Source organism: Quercus suber, unplaced genomic scaffold (assembly GCF_002906115.3).
Source record: "Quercus suber isolate HL8 unplaced genomic scaffold, Cork oak 2.0 scaffold_242, whole genome shotgun sequence".
NCBI lineage: Eukaryota > Viridiplantae > Streptophyta > Magnoliopsida > Fagales > Fagaceae > Quercus > Quercus suber.
This window is the reverse complement of record NW_027069699.1, coordinates 630,884-646,811: the sequence shown is the minus strand read 5'-3', so window position 1 is coordinate 646,811 and position 15,928 is coordinate 630,884. Positions and strand designations below refer to the sequence as shown.

At 34.2% G+C, this 15,928-nt stretch overlaps 1 protein-coding gene across 6 annotated transcripts; it reads left to right on the top strand.

The window, feature by feature from the left end:
• Positions 1 to 3,550: 3,550 nt before the first annotated feature.
• Positions 3,551 to 13,982, top strand: LOC112030735 (putative pentatricopeptide repeat-containing protein At3g25060, mitochondrial). Of its 6 annotated transcripts, none has more exons than XM_065780636.1 (4): positions 3,551 to 6,293; positions 10,074 to 10,143; positions 10,585 to 10,687; positions 13,534 to 13,982. In XM_065780636.1, exon 1 carries the CDS (start codon positions 3,580 to 3,582, stop codon positions 5,809 to 5,811), a length of 2,232 nt encoding a protein of 743 aa, XP_065636708.1. In that variant the 5' UTR covers positions 3,551 to 3,579; the 3' UTR covers positions 5,812 to 6,293; positions 10,074 to 10,143; positions 10,585 to 10,687; positions 13,534 to 13,982. The 6 variants fall into 6 exon arrangements, with proteins under 6 accessions (XP_065636708.1, XP_065636709.1, XP_023919168.1 ...); XM_065780637.1 differs by lacking the exon at positions 13,534 to 13,982 and adding an exon at positions 10,751 to 12,556 and having other exon boundaries at positions 10,585 to 10,653; XM_024063400.2 differs by lacking the exon at positions 10,585 to 10,687.
• Positions 13,983 to 15,928: the final 1,946 nt, after the last annotated feature.

Here is a 15,928-nt window from a genome sequence, read left to right as displayed (position 1 = left end):
AAGGTAGGCCAAGGAGGAATATCCCTTTGGCTAAACGAAGCGAAGATCAAAATGTGTGTCATATTATCCAGGGTGACGTTCCAGGAAGTTTTATTGATAAGGACATGCATTATGAACGAACAGGAGAGATGGGAGCTAAGAAATATCTAAGAGAAAGCTACTACCACCGCATTGAATGCTCTGTAACTAATTCTCTGGCCGCATTAATGAGGAAGTGATATATGAATAGTGCTTTTCCGCCTTACAGCTACCTCCAAAGACTTCAGGAGGGTGCTGATGGGACAATGATCGACACAAGCAATCTACTGTCCACGTGGAGGGTAGAGATAAGAAGAAAGAAATAGTATAAATTAGAAGGAAGGCCCTCAGAGAAAGGGATCAAAGAATTAAAAAAAAAAACTAATCTCCTCGGACTGTGTCGAGAATAATTTTCCTTCGATAAAACCAGTCCACTTTTACTTTATTGTCATCTGGATCCATTATAATTGTTACCCAACTCATTATAACCCAATTCTCCAACTCACTCTCTACAAATTCATTGTATTGAGCTCATTGGGCTTAGATCCACTTACTTTTTGAGCTTAGGACTCAAACTGCGTCCCTACAAGTTTACTCTTTCTTTCTTTTCTTTTCTTTTCTTTTTTTTTTTTTTTTTGTATATTGAATTTTTGATGATTTATTTATATTAGACCCTTCATCTTTTGTACCTCATTAATTCAACTAGAACAAAAATTAAAAAAAACTTAAATAGGACACGTGAGACAAAGTTAAATAACAATTGGAATCCAATTAAAACCTAATTGGAATCCAATTTAAAACTTAATTGGATTTTCTTTCCGTTTTACCTATTAAAAAAAATATATATATATATATATATATATATGTATATCGTAGAAGGGAAATGTAAACTACTCTAGATGTCAAATGTAAGTTCAGTTTATTGGTTCTCATTGAAAATAAAACCATTTGAGATTTTGTAACTACTTGTAGCTAAGGCTGTCCAGGGGTTAGTTTGGTCAAGTTTGTGACCAACCCACAATTAACTTGATCAGATTGGGTGGGGAACTACCATACCCATAGCCAACAAGTAAGGGTATTGGGTTGGTAGGTTCAAGTAAGCCTTGGGTGGTGGTCAATTTTGGGTGAAGGTGAAAAATGCCAGAAAAAGAAGGAGCGGCAAGATCTCCCCGGTTCTAGTGGAGATCTTGTCATATCCAAAGAGTTTTTCACCGAATCGTACAGAAAATTCGTTGGATCTAATGAATTTCTGCCGAATGTGATGTATCTCCACTGGGTCTAGTTGTGATGATCATCGAAATCCACATATCTAGTTGGAAAAGTCGCTAGAAAGCTTAAAAAATTGCTGGAATTTATGTTTTTTTGGTTGAGTCTAGTTGCTTGAGTTTTGGAGGAGAAGACCCACAACTGACTCGGTAGCATCGGGTTTTTAAGGGTTGAGACTCGTAGCTAACTGCCTTAGTAGTCAGATTGGGTGACCTTAGGTCTGTTCAGGTTTGGCGGGAGGATTAGGTTTGCAGGTGGGTTGGCGGACACTCCTACTTGTAGCAAGAAGCAATGAACTATTTGATGCAATTAACTTAAAACAATCTATTGTATATGGAATGTCACTAAAGGCATGTTTAGTACATTGTAATGGTCATTACATTGTAATAGGAATAAGAATTACAAAGAATAGATAGAGTTGGAATGAAATAATTATTCCTATCCATTCATTGGGGGGTAACTTGTTATGATAAAGTGTGGAATGCCATTATATTTAAGTCAAATTTCCTAAAATACCCATTTAAAAAAATATTTATTTATTAACACTTTTTGAAAATTTGAATTTGAAAATTTGTTGTTCCATATAATTTCACCAATGTAATTTGTTGTTCTCCAACGACAGCTATGTTAAAAGGGAGGAGAAAGAACTAAAATTTTCTACAAGCAAGTAGAATTATGGGTTTATATATTTTCTAGGGTGCTTAGGCCTTAGAGTTAGCTGAAGAAATATATTATGGAAATAAAAATTTTAAATGTAGAAATATAAACTTATATTTATTCATTTTGTATTTTATAATAGTTTTTATGTGTAAATTGCATTCATTATTGTCATTTATTCTTCTTGACCCTTGGAAATTTTTGTAAAGAATAAATAAATGTAGATTTATAAATTTTCTTCATATTAATTTTATGCTCTATATTTAGTGTTATATAATTTTTTTTTCTATATATTTAACTAGTTTTCTAGGAACTTTAGAGTTTAGACCGCTTTCATATTTTCCTTTTACAAAATCTGAAAATAGGTCATTGATCAATTTATTAAATGTAAACTTTTGAATATATATAATTGATTATTCCAATCCCTTGATTTACTTGAAGCAATCAATTCCTTGATTTTATTTTCACTCTTAGAAAGTGTCATACTTTTCAACCAAAAAAAAAAAATCATTTTATAAATGTCAAAAGTTATATAAACATACAATTATTGGAGCTTGGAAGGAAAATAGAAACCTGGTTTCATAACTTTTGTCAATTCCAATTCTTTAGCAGACAAATTAGTTTGATGAGTTCGTGTTATTTTAATTAGTAAAGTTTATTACTACTAAGGAACCTGAATTCAAATAGCATCTCCACAAAAAAACTAAATGTTATATTTGCACGTATCTGTTTGACATCAGTTTATAAGTTTAACTTTTAGTTTTTATGTACAACTTTTTAAAACTTCAATTTTTCTTACTTTTCTCACTTTTTCAAGGTATAATTATATTGTAGCATACTTCCAACAAAAAGTTTTCAACAAAAAGCTAGATAAGTTGTTTCCAAATAGAGATGTGTTCATTTATAAATAGCTTATCTAGACAAAATTGATCAGTTTTGAAAAGTTTTGGATTTGGTTGACAATTAGATCAAATCTCAGAATATGTTAATGAAATTTATAATTTAAAAAAAAAATGATTGAGAAGTGACATCATAAATTCAAATTCTATCACTATCTATAAAAAAAAAAAAAAAAAAAAAAGTTTGGATACCATTAATATTTTGTTTAATATTTAAAAAAAAAATGATTGAGAAGTGACATCATAAATTCAAATTCTATCACTATCTATAAAAAAAAAAAAAAAAAAAAAAGTTTGGATACCATTAATATTTTGTTTAAAAAAAATTAGGAGTAATTACACTTCACTCACTTTAGATTTTAGGAAATGACATTCTACCCAAACTTGAAGGGAAAAATCATTTTCCCCCATTGACATCCAATTAACTAAATTTTACTAAATTGATATTAAAAGTGTTTTGTACTAACTTGCCCTTTGCTTAACAGCACCGCATGTTTCCAAAATTATCTTATTTTCGTAATTAAAATGTAATTTTTAAAATTTTAATTAAAGTGTATATTAAAATATTAAGTGTGAATTTTATTTATTATTATTTTTTTTTTCATTTTACAATGAATTATGGAGAGAATTGCTTTTGCAAGTGTTTTGGTGCCCGATAAAGTTTACATTTTTATACTAAATTTACCAATTAATTCTTTCTAACCATGTTTAAACTTTGAACTTGAGTTAAGAGATTCTCATGAAAGTGTTTTTTCTCTGCGAGGGAAATCACTGTGTGAGTGTGACGTGGGTCGTTCTACAAATACAATTGGATGTTCAAAAGTTTGAAGTTACCATTACCCTCCATTTTTTCTGTTGTCCTTTTGCCTACGGCTACAAACCAAAACTCTACAGTAACAATATAGAGTTAAGAAAATCAGCTTCGTATACATACATGCATTTCATTCCATGCCCAAACCGTCTTAGACCTCTCCTCTTAGCCTGTAAAGACAAAGCATCAATATCTAAAACCCATGCTCTCTTGCTCTTGACCGGCCTCTACAAGCATGGAAGCTCCAATGGTGGACTCATCGCGTCCTACGCAAATATAGGTGACATTAAATCTGCCCGAAAAGTGTTTGATGTATTGCCTCAAAGAGGCATAGATGCATGGAATGCCATGATCATTGCGTATTCGCGTAAAGAGTACCCAGTTGAAGTTCTGAATTTATATCGTCAAATGATTTTGGAAGGTGTTAGACCCGATAGCTCAACTTTCACGGTGGCCCTCAAGGCGTGCACGAGGTTGTTGGATTTGAAAACAGGGGAGGAAATTTGGTGTAGAGCGATGGATTGTGGGTTTGAGTTTGATGTGTTTGTTGGATCTTCTGTTTTGAATTTGTATGCAAAGTGTGGGAAGATGGATGAAGCGATCGTGGTCTTTGATAGGATGCCGAGAAGGGATCTTGTTTGTTGGACAACCATGATAAGTGGGTTTGCGCAGAGTGGGCGGCCAATTGAAGCGGTTGATATGTATAGGCGAATGCAAAAGGAGGGAATGGAAGGAGATGGAGTTGTGATGGTGGGGTTGACACAGGCTTGTGCAAATCTTGGGGACTTAAAACTGGGTCTTTCTGTACATGGGTATTTGATTAGGAAAGATCTTCCTATGGATGTTGTAGTTCAAACTAGCCTTGTGGATATGTATGCCAAGAATGGACATCTGAAGCTTGCTTGTCATGTTTTCAAGAATATGCCTTATAAGAATGTCATATCTTGGGGTGCATTGATATCTGGCTTTGCTCAAAATGGTTTTGCTGGGAATGCACTTGATTTATTGGTAGAGATGCAGGGTTGTGGATACAGACCAGATTTAGTGTCTCTTGTAAGTGCACTTCTAGCATGTACCCAAGTTGGGTTTTTGAAATTGGGTAAATCTATACACGGATATATTGTGAGAAGGCTTGATTTTGATAGAGTTTTAGGTACTGCAGTGATTGACATGTATTCAAAATGTGGAGCACTTTCTTGGGCACGCACTCTCTTTGATCAGATAAACTCCAAAGACTCAATCTCTTGGAATGCAATGATAACCAGCTATGGAATTCATGGGCATGGAAAAGAAGCTCTGTCTCTCTTCCTAGAGATGACAAAAACAAATCTAAAACCAGATCATGCTACTTTTTCTTCCCTTCTCTCGGCCTTCAGTCACTCAGGTCTTGTGGAAGAAGGTCAATACTGGTTTAATCGTATGGTTAGTGAATATAAGGTCCCGGCAACGGAAAAGCATTATGTTTGTATGGTTGATCTTTTGGCTCGTGCAGGTCGAGTTGAAGAGGCTTGTGAGCTAATAGATTCCATGAATGCTGAATCGGGCCTTGCTGTTTGGGTTGCTCTCCTGGCAGGTTGCTGCAAAAATGGCAAGTTGTTGATTGGAAAGATGGCTGCAAAGAAGGTTCTTGAGTTAAATCCTGATGACTTGGGAATTTATTCTTTGGTCTCAAACTACTATGCAAAGGCGAGGAAGTGGGATGATGTAGCTAGTGTTAGAAAAATCATGAAAAAGACGGGGATGAAGAAAGTGCCAGGGTATAGTGTAGTGGAAGTGAAAGGAAAACTTCATGCTTTTCTTATGGAAGATAAGAGCCATCATCAATATGAGAATATGATGCAACTTTTGGATAAGTTGGATCATGAAATGAGGGCTGTTGGATATGTCCCAAAGACTGAATTTGTGTTGCATTCCCTTGATGAGGAAGTCAAAGAAAAAATGTTATGTAATCACAGTGAGAGGCTTGCTATTGCTTTTGGTCTCTTAAACACAGGGCCTGGAACCAGATTACTGATCATAAAGAACCTTAGGGTGTGTGGGGATTGCCATGAAGCAACCAAGTTCATTACGAAAATTGTGAACAGAGAGATTGTTGTGAGGGATGTGAAGCGATTTCATCATTTCAAGAATGGGATCTGCTCATGTGGTGACTACTGGTGAAGCCAATGTGCAAAGATTTCCTTTCTCTTTGCTGGATTTTTCACAGCTGGGGTGTTGAAATATCAGGGTAGGATCTGACATCTCTTTAGGAAAGCAAGTTGCTAATATTATAATGGGTAATGGAAGAGACAAGCAAGCTAACATCGCAATTGCATACTACTACCTTTAAGGTGTGTATGGATACAGCTTGGTAACCAGTACAGTGCTCTGAGATGGTCCCATCCAACATATCCATATCCAGCTGGGTTGCTAGCAGAATTTGGGTGTTGAATTTCCCCTTTATACTATATGCATCAGCTAAGTTCAAAGAGCTTTTGTGGAAAATGATACACTTTCTTTATTGCTCATGATAGATGCAGATTGTTGAAAGCATTTACTTATAATTGGAATGCCAAAGAAAAGGACGTGGGGGTTTTTTTTTAATCTAAATGTCTTCCCATATGCTTAGCATCAACAAGACTGATTTGCCACTAACAGCTCCGGTAATTAATCCTTTTGAACTCTTAATTATTTTTTTTCTCTTGCTTTCTAGTGTCAAAGGCAATACATTTTTTTCATCTCATAATATGGTGGCTTTTACTTTTGCTGCATGAAAATTCAAAAATTTTGAGGATATTATTTGGTTTGACATTCACAACATGGATTCTCTAACAAAAGCAAAATCGAAAGTATAGACACAACTTAAGGAATTTCATATGTTTATTTTTTCTGGATGCTGTTCACATATCCTAGTATCTAGTTGATAATATTGAGCATTACAGAAATGATTTGAAGAGCAGTCCTTTTCCAACTATATCTGGTAATTCGTTTTAGTACATCACTTGTGGCTACATACATACAAACACATATATGTATGATATAATTGAATTTAGTGGCTATTAGAGGTTGTGAACTCTTCAGATCAGATTCGGTGTATTTTCTTCCCTGTTTTGGGGAAGAATGCCAGAATTCTGAGCTTATGCAAAGGAGACAATTCCCTTTTCTTCTTGTAGTCATGGACTAAAGGATAAGTGGGGAATAACATATGCTCAAGTGGTTTCTAGACGTGCTCATTAAAATTTTGGGCAACATTAAGAAGTTTGTGTGGAACTATTGCTTGATGGCTGATTGTGCATACCTTTTGTCATTTAGGGGATGTTAAGGGTTATTTTCACTTTTCCTCTGCTTTAGTAAGTGTTTTTGTATTGTATTCACAGCCAATAAGGATTCAACATTTGTAAGGGGTCCACCTCCTCCATTGACTTATAGAGGAGAGGGGGATTAACCTCCATAAAGAACACAATTCATCATTGTGAGATATTGTTCATTGTTTATCCTTTTCCAATATCGGTAATACTAGTTGCTAGAGGTAGATGATTCCCTACATCACCTGTGGTTTTTCACTCTTCTTGTTCATACAAAAGGGTTTTCCATGTAAATATTGTGTTATTCTCTTTACATTCTCATCATTTACACCTCCAACACTCAAAAACCCATTTTTGATACAATAATGACATCCAAATGTATGGATAGTTAACCAATCTAAACCCAGTGCCTTGAAAACCCATTTATAAACCCTAACTATCTCATACATTTATAGATACTTAGCTTCCCTATACTTTTTGATCTTCCCTGCCCTGGTGGCATCGAAATTGAAGGCCATAGGTTTACTTTATGCTAGAGACAACTGGTTTTATGGCCAGCACAACCAAGTTGTCGGCATTCAACAAAAGTAGTGGAGAGGGAGGAGGAGGAGGAGGAGGTGAGCTTAGAGAGAGAAGGTGATAACTTTCAGTATTAGAGAGAGAATGTATTAAATTTTGGAAATAAAAGATGTTGTTGGCAAGGAGCTCGTTTAATGACATGACTAGTAGTGTTTTTTTTCACCATTTGATTTCATGAAAATCTATGTTTTAAAAAATGTTAAACTCTTGTAGAGTTATATTAGGTAAAAAAGTGTAACTTGAACCTATCTTATATTTCTATGTGTGTATGTGAAGTAAAGAGTCAATTAATTACCTATAAAAAAGAAGAAGTAAAGAGTCAATTAATTAATAATTAAACCTATGCAACTTGGTCTCATATGTCTAAGGTAATTAAATTGTTATTCTAGCAATGAAATTCACCTTATATGTTGAAAAACTTGGAAAGGATTTTGCTTCCAGATATGTGTGTGGGATTGTAGCCCTTATATGATTGGTCTTGTAGTACAACATATACACTTGGACTTTGAAATTTTTCGAAGTTTGAAACCTGACCAATTATTTTTTCTATTATATTGTTGATGATCTCTGAGGTAGTGACGAATTTTGCTGATTTTGTGCTGTTTTCTTGATTAGAAATCTGTGGAAATTATGCTTTTATGTATTTGGAGTTTGTGCTGAGTTTTCCCTGAAATTGGGCCTGTAAAAGTTAAATTAGGCTCCTTTTGATGCAGGCCTTCTTGTTTTTCTGGGTACCAAGATTAGAGACTCAACTAATTCCATTATTTTTTGTTTTCATTGAAAATTTGATCCTAGAAATGAAGTGTTGTGAACTCTTGATGTGTGTTTGTATGACAGGTTAGCTCTGTTAAGTTAGTAAAATAAAGCAATAATATTGATTTTTTTTCTTTAAAATTTGTAGTAGATGGATTCTCTGCTATCAATTAACTATCATTAGTTGTGTTAAGGCCGCCTACTATGACTTCTTCCAGACTCCACAAAAAGTGGAAGCTTTGTGCGTTGACTACAACCTTTATATATGCACTCTTTTTCAGTCTATGAGCATCCAGCTACCATCCTTGAAAATTTGGAATTAGAAACTTCTCCTCGTCTTATTTGTCATTTAGAAACCAATGTCATGTTGTTCCATCCAAGTGAAGTGACCTGGCTCTCCTATATAATATGTGGATCACTTCCAGATTGGTTGAATCAATACAGTTCATTGAAGCTTCAATTACTAGCTGTTGCCCAAGCTTGACAGTGCAGAAGTGTGGGCTTTATCACTACATTGGCCTTTTTATCAGATAATTGGGGTCTCATTTATCAATTGATGTTTGATAATAGAGAAAGAAATAAGCAAAATTGTAATGGTGAAGCAAGACCCAATAGAACTAGAAACTGTGATGAGATATTTCAACCTGAAAGAGAATACCGTCGATTGTATGCATAAAGACAAGGGAAAATGAGTTGTAGAATAACCTCCCTCCACTTGCACTGCTACCTTCATTAGTTTTGAGCTCTTTATTTCTAAGGTACTGGTGTGTCATCCACCCTCTAGTCCTCCGTCAAAGATTTATTTAAAATAGGTCATTTATTTCCTCTTATCTTTGTGATTTGACTTTCCCATCGGTTTCTTCAACTCATATTAGCATTGCCACTTTTTTTTTTTCTTTTTTTTTTTTCAAATTTCTGAGGATGAATACTTTAATAGTTAGCAGAAATTTGTACCAAATTTAAGTATTTCCTCTATTTAAGTTTCTTGTCAATCAATTTTCCAAAAGTTGCATGCTTATATGATATTGTACCTAGTTATCCTTTGTTTGGATGAAAATAAATAAGTTATTAAGAAAGATGCAACACAAAGCCACACACAACATACTTGTATCAACAATAGAATAACTAGACATGATACAGACAAATTCAAAGAAGAACAAAATTCTCGTCACAAATCCTAGCTTGTCCTAATTATATCTTGACTCTTACTAGGACATCAAATACGATCACACCAGCATCCACAATAGACATAATAAATGTAGCACGAAAGACAACAGCCCTATTGCACAGGATTCCCTGGCTTCACTTGGAGAACAGATAATGGAATATTCTTACTTATTACACAGAAATCTAAACAGGCTAGTGAAGAAGGTAGCTCTAATAATCTACCTTACCTAAAGACGGTATAACTTTCTAATATTATTGAAAGATTCATGCCAAGTTTGGGAAATTTGATTGGGATTTTAGGCACACAAGATGACTCTGATTATGAGAAATACCAGTGAAAAAGGGTAGCTTTGGCAAATCCAGAAGGCTAATAAACTTTCTTCTCTGAATTTTTTGTATGTCACCATCTTGCCTCCTTTCACTGATCTTGGTAGATGCATATATATATATATATACACACACACACTATTCATTGGCATATACTTGAATTTCTTTTTATGTCCCATTCTCCTTCGTTATTTCTGAGCCTAGATGTTATGATGAGTGAAATCCAAAAATTGGTAGTATGTGTATCTTCAAACTATAGGACATGCTCTTCTTGTTAATAATATATCCTTTTCTTGATGTGGTTTTTTACAGGTTCTGGGAAGGATTTAGGCAGTACATGAGTAAGTTTGGTGAATTGGAAAATGTAATATTGGTGATGAAGGTACTGTGAACAGTTCCTGTACATGATTTTTTCTATTATAAATTTTTTGGTTACGGATACTGTACTTTTTGGTTTCTATGTTCAATGTTCGTCCTCTGTTCATGCAAATTTTTTTTTTTTTTTTGCTAGTTAATCCTCTCATTTCTTGCTAGGAGACTTAATTTTTTATAATATTTTACCCTCCTAGCCTGCAAGAACTTAAATTTACTTAGTTTTGGTAATATTATTCCATACAAATGAGAATTATAGGTTGATGATTACCTAAGTTCCTACCTACTTCAGTGAGTTGGAAACTAATATTTTACAGGCATTGGTTTGATGAGCAATTATTGTTTGACCGTTAGTTTCTAGTTTCTTTCATGAATCAGATTTTCCAGATTTTCTGTATATTAGATGGTGGGTTTCTGCAGCTTGGTGACTAATTGGTTTCTGCTATGGTAGCAAAATTGCCAAACAAGATGTTCTCATGGATTTGGCTTTGTCCCATTTAGCACTTCAGAAGATCCTTAGGTGTTGAGCTGCTAGACAATTAAATTTAATCAGGGTAGGTTGAGCATTATTTCCAATTAAATTATCTGATATTCATGCTGTCAAAAAATTCTTGTAGCTGAACATACCCATAATGAAAGGATACTTGAGGTTCAAGTTACTACTCAAAGGCAAGTTTTGTTCCTAGCTTAAAAGAATTCTTTTCTTCAAATTGATTACCATCTTGAGGTGGTACCTCCTATATTGCGTTCCAAATCTTTAGTTTTACAGCTTTAAGTTCCCATTGTCTTGTGATTAAATTTTATAAAGAAAAAAAAGACAGCATATAGATTGTTTATATTTGGATGATTGGAAATGTCAGATGATGGATCTTTTATCTGTCTTGCCTCAATCAGCAAAATGTGATTAATTGTATTTGTTTAAGTTTCGTACTTTTGGATCCAAAAAAATATTGCATATTTCTTTGAGTTCTATTAAAATTGATGTGTACATGTAGAGAGAATTCTTGGTCTATCAATTCCAATGAGTTGGTGTATATTTTAAAATTGTTTGTCGCTAGTCAATTGTCATTCATTAATTCCATAAGATGGAAGTAAGCATCAATATCCTTAAAAATTTCTCCCATCTGCCCCCCACTTTTTGGGTCTCTTTGCAGTTATTTTTGTTTTGAATGCAGCAAAATTCTTTTCTTGGCTCATCCTTTGTAAAATTACTTTTTTAATATACTAGAGTTGTGCCCCTTTTTGTGTTTTGTTTTTAAATAAAATAATTATGCAGTAAAATTAGTTTGCTCTTATTTGTTGGTTGCTTGTATGTTGGGTTTTGTGGTATGAGTATGTGGCTTCTTATTCATATAAATCTCTTTACTATTTTTTTTTTGTGTATTGGCCATTACCCAGTGTTGATCCAACTAACATAAGGTGTTGGAAGCAGAAATCTAGAAATGTCTCTAACTAAGAGAGATTTTTATGAGTAACACTATGATTATATATAATATTAAGAAGATTTTTATAATTTAATTAAGATTTATTTGGTAGCCAATTCTTGATAGTACTTGTGTTATTAGATGAAAATATGTATTTAATACAAATTGATGTTAAAAGCCAAAATACATTTCACCTGTATACCATATGCAACAAAGCTTGCCATAATCATCTGCTCATGGCACAATTACAATCTGTCGTTTGAAATAGCCAACCATTTGATTTGCGTAAGAGTAAAGAACCTATGACCTTGGTTTTGTACTAAATTATCTTTGCATTACTCTAAATCAATACATATGTGTTTAAACTTGATTGGTCTATTGTTTTGTTCCCAAGTTTGCTTTTTTTATGTGTAACTTATGTTTATTAGCTACAGAAAGAAAAAAGAGGGGAAAAAAACTCTTAGGCAGCTGATAGACAAAAGCTATAGCTGCTTTGAAATTGAAAATTAATTGGTTATACTTCAAATAATTGTAAATCACGTTCCTTGGTTTTTGTAATTTAGTTTTAAGAGTTATATCTACGTGGATGAAGTATTGCCTATTTGTCTTCACTTCCACTATGCTGATATATTGTGAGAAGCTTGAGTTTCTCTCTCCATTTTCTTGATGCTGGCTTATAGGTATCAATAATGACCAATTTGTTATAAAGATGAACAAGTTACCTCTTGCTAGAGAACTTTCTCTATTTATATTTTAATGTTGCAATATATAAGTATATGACACAGAATTTATTCAAAAGAGTATAAAAGATACAATGCTAAAGAAAAGCTAGCCTTGAGTGGACCTCCATTTTGGATACAATAAGAAACAAAGGAAAGTATAACTTAAAAGGAGAAGAAAACAGCATAAACGAATAAAAATAGTACCAAGACCTATGAAGTCCATATAAAATTTCAGCAGTACGTGCACTGCTCTTGGCCAGAAAGCCAACCTGCTTTTTACAATAGATTGAAAATATTGTATAAGCTCAGTATGTTTCTATGCTGAAATCCTGTCCCAAGTGATTATCATCTACATTGATATGTTTCCTTATGGCATGGTAGAATGGGTTATTACAACATAATTCATTGGTTGTTTATTGCTAAAAATACTAATAAAATTATCAAGATAGCTTTTACCCATATCTTTTAATGGATTTTATGGTAAAGAGATATTTTGTTTGCATTTTTTTATTTTATATTGTATTATACAGCTCTAGCTGTTTGGCTTGGATGATGATATAGTTAATATACTAATACTTATTCACTCCATGGGGTATGTAGTTGGCTTTTGCCTTGCCATTATTTTCCCAAGATGATTTTGTAGTTTCGTGGGATAATCTTTTGAAATTGAAATTTATTATATTTTCATGAGAAAGAGCTGTCTTTTATTTACTTGTCCACAGAACATTAACTCACTGTTTTCCAAAGGAAGAAATGGTACTTCCAATTGTTGTTCTTGAGTTTTTGTTGCTAGAATACTTCCAAGTGTCACAGATGATGATATTTGCAGGTATCAAGTTATGTCTTGATCACAATTACCACCTCTTGTTGTTGCAATTAGCAATATCTAGCAAATCCAAACGCTTTTACAGCTGCTTGCATCACTAATTAATGCTGTAGGATTGTGAAATAATTAAAATTTGATGGATAGTTGATGATTGTTGCAGTTACTTTATGAACTAAGCTCCAATTTTAGATGCTTACATACTGAAGCTATACAATATCCAGTTAACTATACAGAGATGAGTGTTTTTTGTGTTTTTGACATTTTTCTTTCAGGTTTAACAATTACTTACACTAAATTATAATAATAAGCTGTTGTAATATAATTAGTTAACTTCTTTGAGTTTCTTGCTTGTATATTGCTCTACATTGAACTGCATTCTCATGTTTTTTTACATTGAAATGTTGACTTTAAAGTTGCTTGCATTTCAGGATCCAATGACAAAACAACGAATTGGAGTTGGAGTTGAAATGTATAGAGAAATGCAGGAAGTGCAGCTAGAGTTTTATATAGTTTTTGTATTCTGGTTTTATTCAGGTGAGTTTGTAGAAAACATGGAGTGTTAATTTAATTAAGAGATTTTAAACTAAGTACAATGTTTAAGGTGTCGTTTGGAAGATTGAAAATTGTGGAACTTCATCATTTGTTGTATTCTGTATTGTGTCTGCACACAAATTGGTCTTCCATTTAACCTTATTTAGATGTAGAAAAACTGAAGTTCTAAATTTCAGTAGAGGTACCTATCAAAAAATTCAGTAGAAGCAAAACATAATTGCTTTTGGCAGCAAAATTTTTAGTCTTCCTTATTTGTTCTATAATGATTGTTAATTCATTGCCATTGTTGTTTCTATAATAAGATCCACCATGAATGTGAGAAGAATGGGCATTGTGTCATTGTGTTTTGGAAGCACTCAATAATTTTCTTATAACACGTGAGTCCTTGACCACAGCAGAAGACACTGATTTACTGAGTCAACTTATGTATTCTTATCATAGTGTCATGGACATTAGATACCAATATGATTCAGTATCAAGAAGTAACAAGGCAAATCTTTAAAATATAGGACCTAGACATGGCAAGGACCTAGGAGAATACAACATATATATCTGACATTTTTGTTTTCATGATATTCTCCTTAAATTAATTAAATTGAGGGAAAAATTATTGGAAATATAAGGGAAAACCACTTCAATGAATATAATTAAATTTTCCTTAATATAATTCAATATGTTATCTTTTCTACAGGCTACTTATCATATTAAGACCAACTCACATATTGGCACTGCAGCATAACTGCATCTACTCTCAACTGCCATCACCATCGTCTTGAGAACTAGTCATGTGTAATTTTACAATGAGAGAGCCTTCATTGTAAAAGCTAAGCAGATCACCTGTATTCAATTGTAAAATCTTGTATTGAAGAAATTATAGCGATAATGTGGATGACTGAAATTCTCAAGTAATGCATTTTATTTTTATTTTATAACATCCTAAAATAATTTTTATTTTGAATGGGCACAATAATAAAGGGATCACTATTCACAATTTCACTATTCACTCAAATAAATCCAAGAATACTTTCAATTTCAATTGTATACTCAATTTTATAAAATGATTAAGTGATTGACTATAAATGTAACGGTAGAGACATTCTGTTTACAACTTTTTACAAGAATTTATCACTTCTTTGTAAAATTGAGTGTTCAAAATTTTTTTTGGGCCAAGCAAATGCATATATTAAAGAGACGAAGTCCTTACAAACCGACTCGAAAGAGTATCAAACTTTATAAAAATGGTAGTGTGGGGGGAGAAAAACCCAGCCCAACTTATTGGGCCCGAGGCCCTGAATGAGGAACACTCTTCATCCGAGGAGATAAGGCCTTCAGTCGGAAGCCCACGCCAATGGGGGACGCCTGGGGATGAGCACGTATACCATCCGAGGAGATACTCATATGTCCGAGTAGTCATGCGTCCTCGGATCCGAAGAGGTTTGATCAAACACGAGTATGGGAGGTTCAAGTGATCTATTTGACAAGTGTCAAGAGGGAGAAGGACCTCGGACACACATAGAGATAACGACAACAGAGAAATATCAAGGAGGCATACTTCAACCACCGCATTTAATGCACTGCACCTACCTTCCTGGCCGCATTTATGTGGATAGGACCCCTGAACATGTGTGTATTTGTGTGTGTGCGTTAGAGTCAATACGAGTGAAAGGGTTCAAGTGAGGGCAAATTCCCTGACAAGTGCTCCAGAGGGAGAAGGACCTCGGACACACATAGAGATCTATCAGTTCGTTAGAATACGCAGCCCAGGTTAATAGCAAGGGAGTGTCTATGAGGCTTAATCTACGAAAGATCAGGCTCTTCAGTGGGCCCACGGATGGGGGAGCGGGGATGAAGTAGTTTGATCCGGCGTGAGTTTGGTGTAAGTTCAATGGGCCTATCGCGGTTGGTTCCTGTAGCTGCAAGGTGATCATTTACACAAGAGGAGAAGGACCGCCCCTAGAATAAGAGCGAGTTCCAGGAACAGTACCTCTCAGCTTACAGCTTTTCCTTTATCAATGTGCAGTGCTTTCTCAGCTACCGCCACTCGCATAAGGCTAAAAGTGGGGTGATGGGACATGTACTCAAGTGGGTGCCTGGATGACGAACAAATGGACGGAGGAGATGTAAGAAGGCAATGCTATATAAGGGAAGGGTACCTCTGATAGAGGGGGATCGAAAAACAGGAGAGAGAAAGGGTACCTTAGATGGTTGTAGCTCCAGCAATTGTAACCCTTGATTATCAATGAACAACTTCTCTTCGGACAGAGTACTCAT

Excerpts from the sequence above, each read along its gene's own strand:
- LOC112030735 (XM_024063400.2), top strand. The coding sequence starts at position 3,580 with ATGAAAGTGTTTTTTCTCTGCGAGGGAAATCACTGTGTGAGTGTGACG.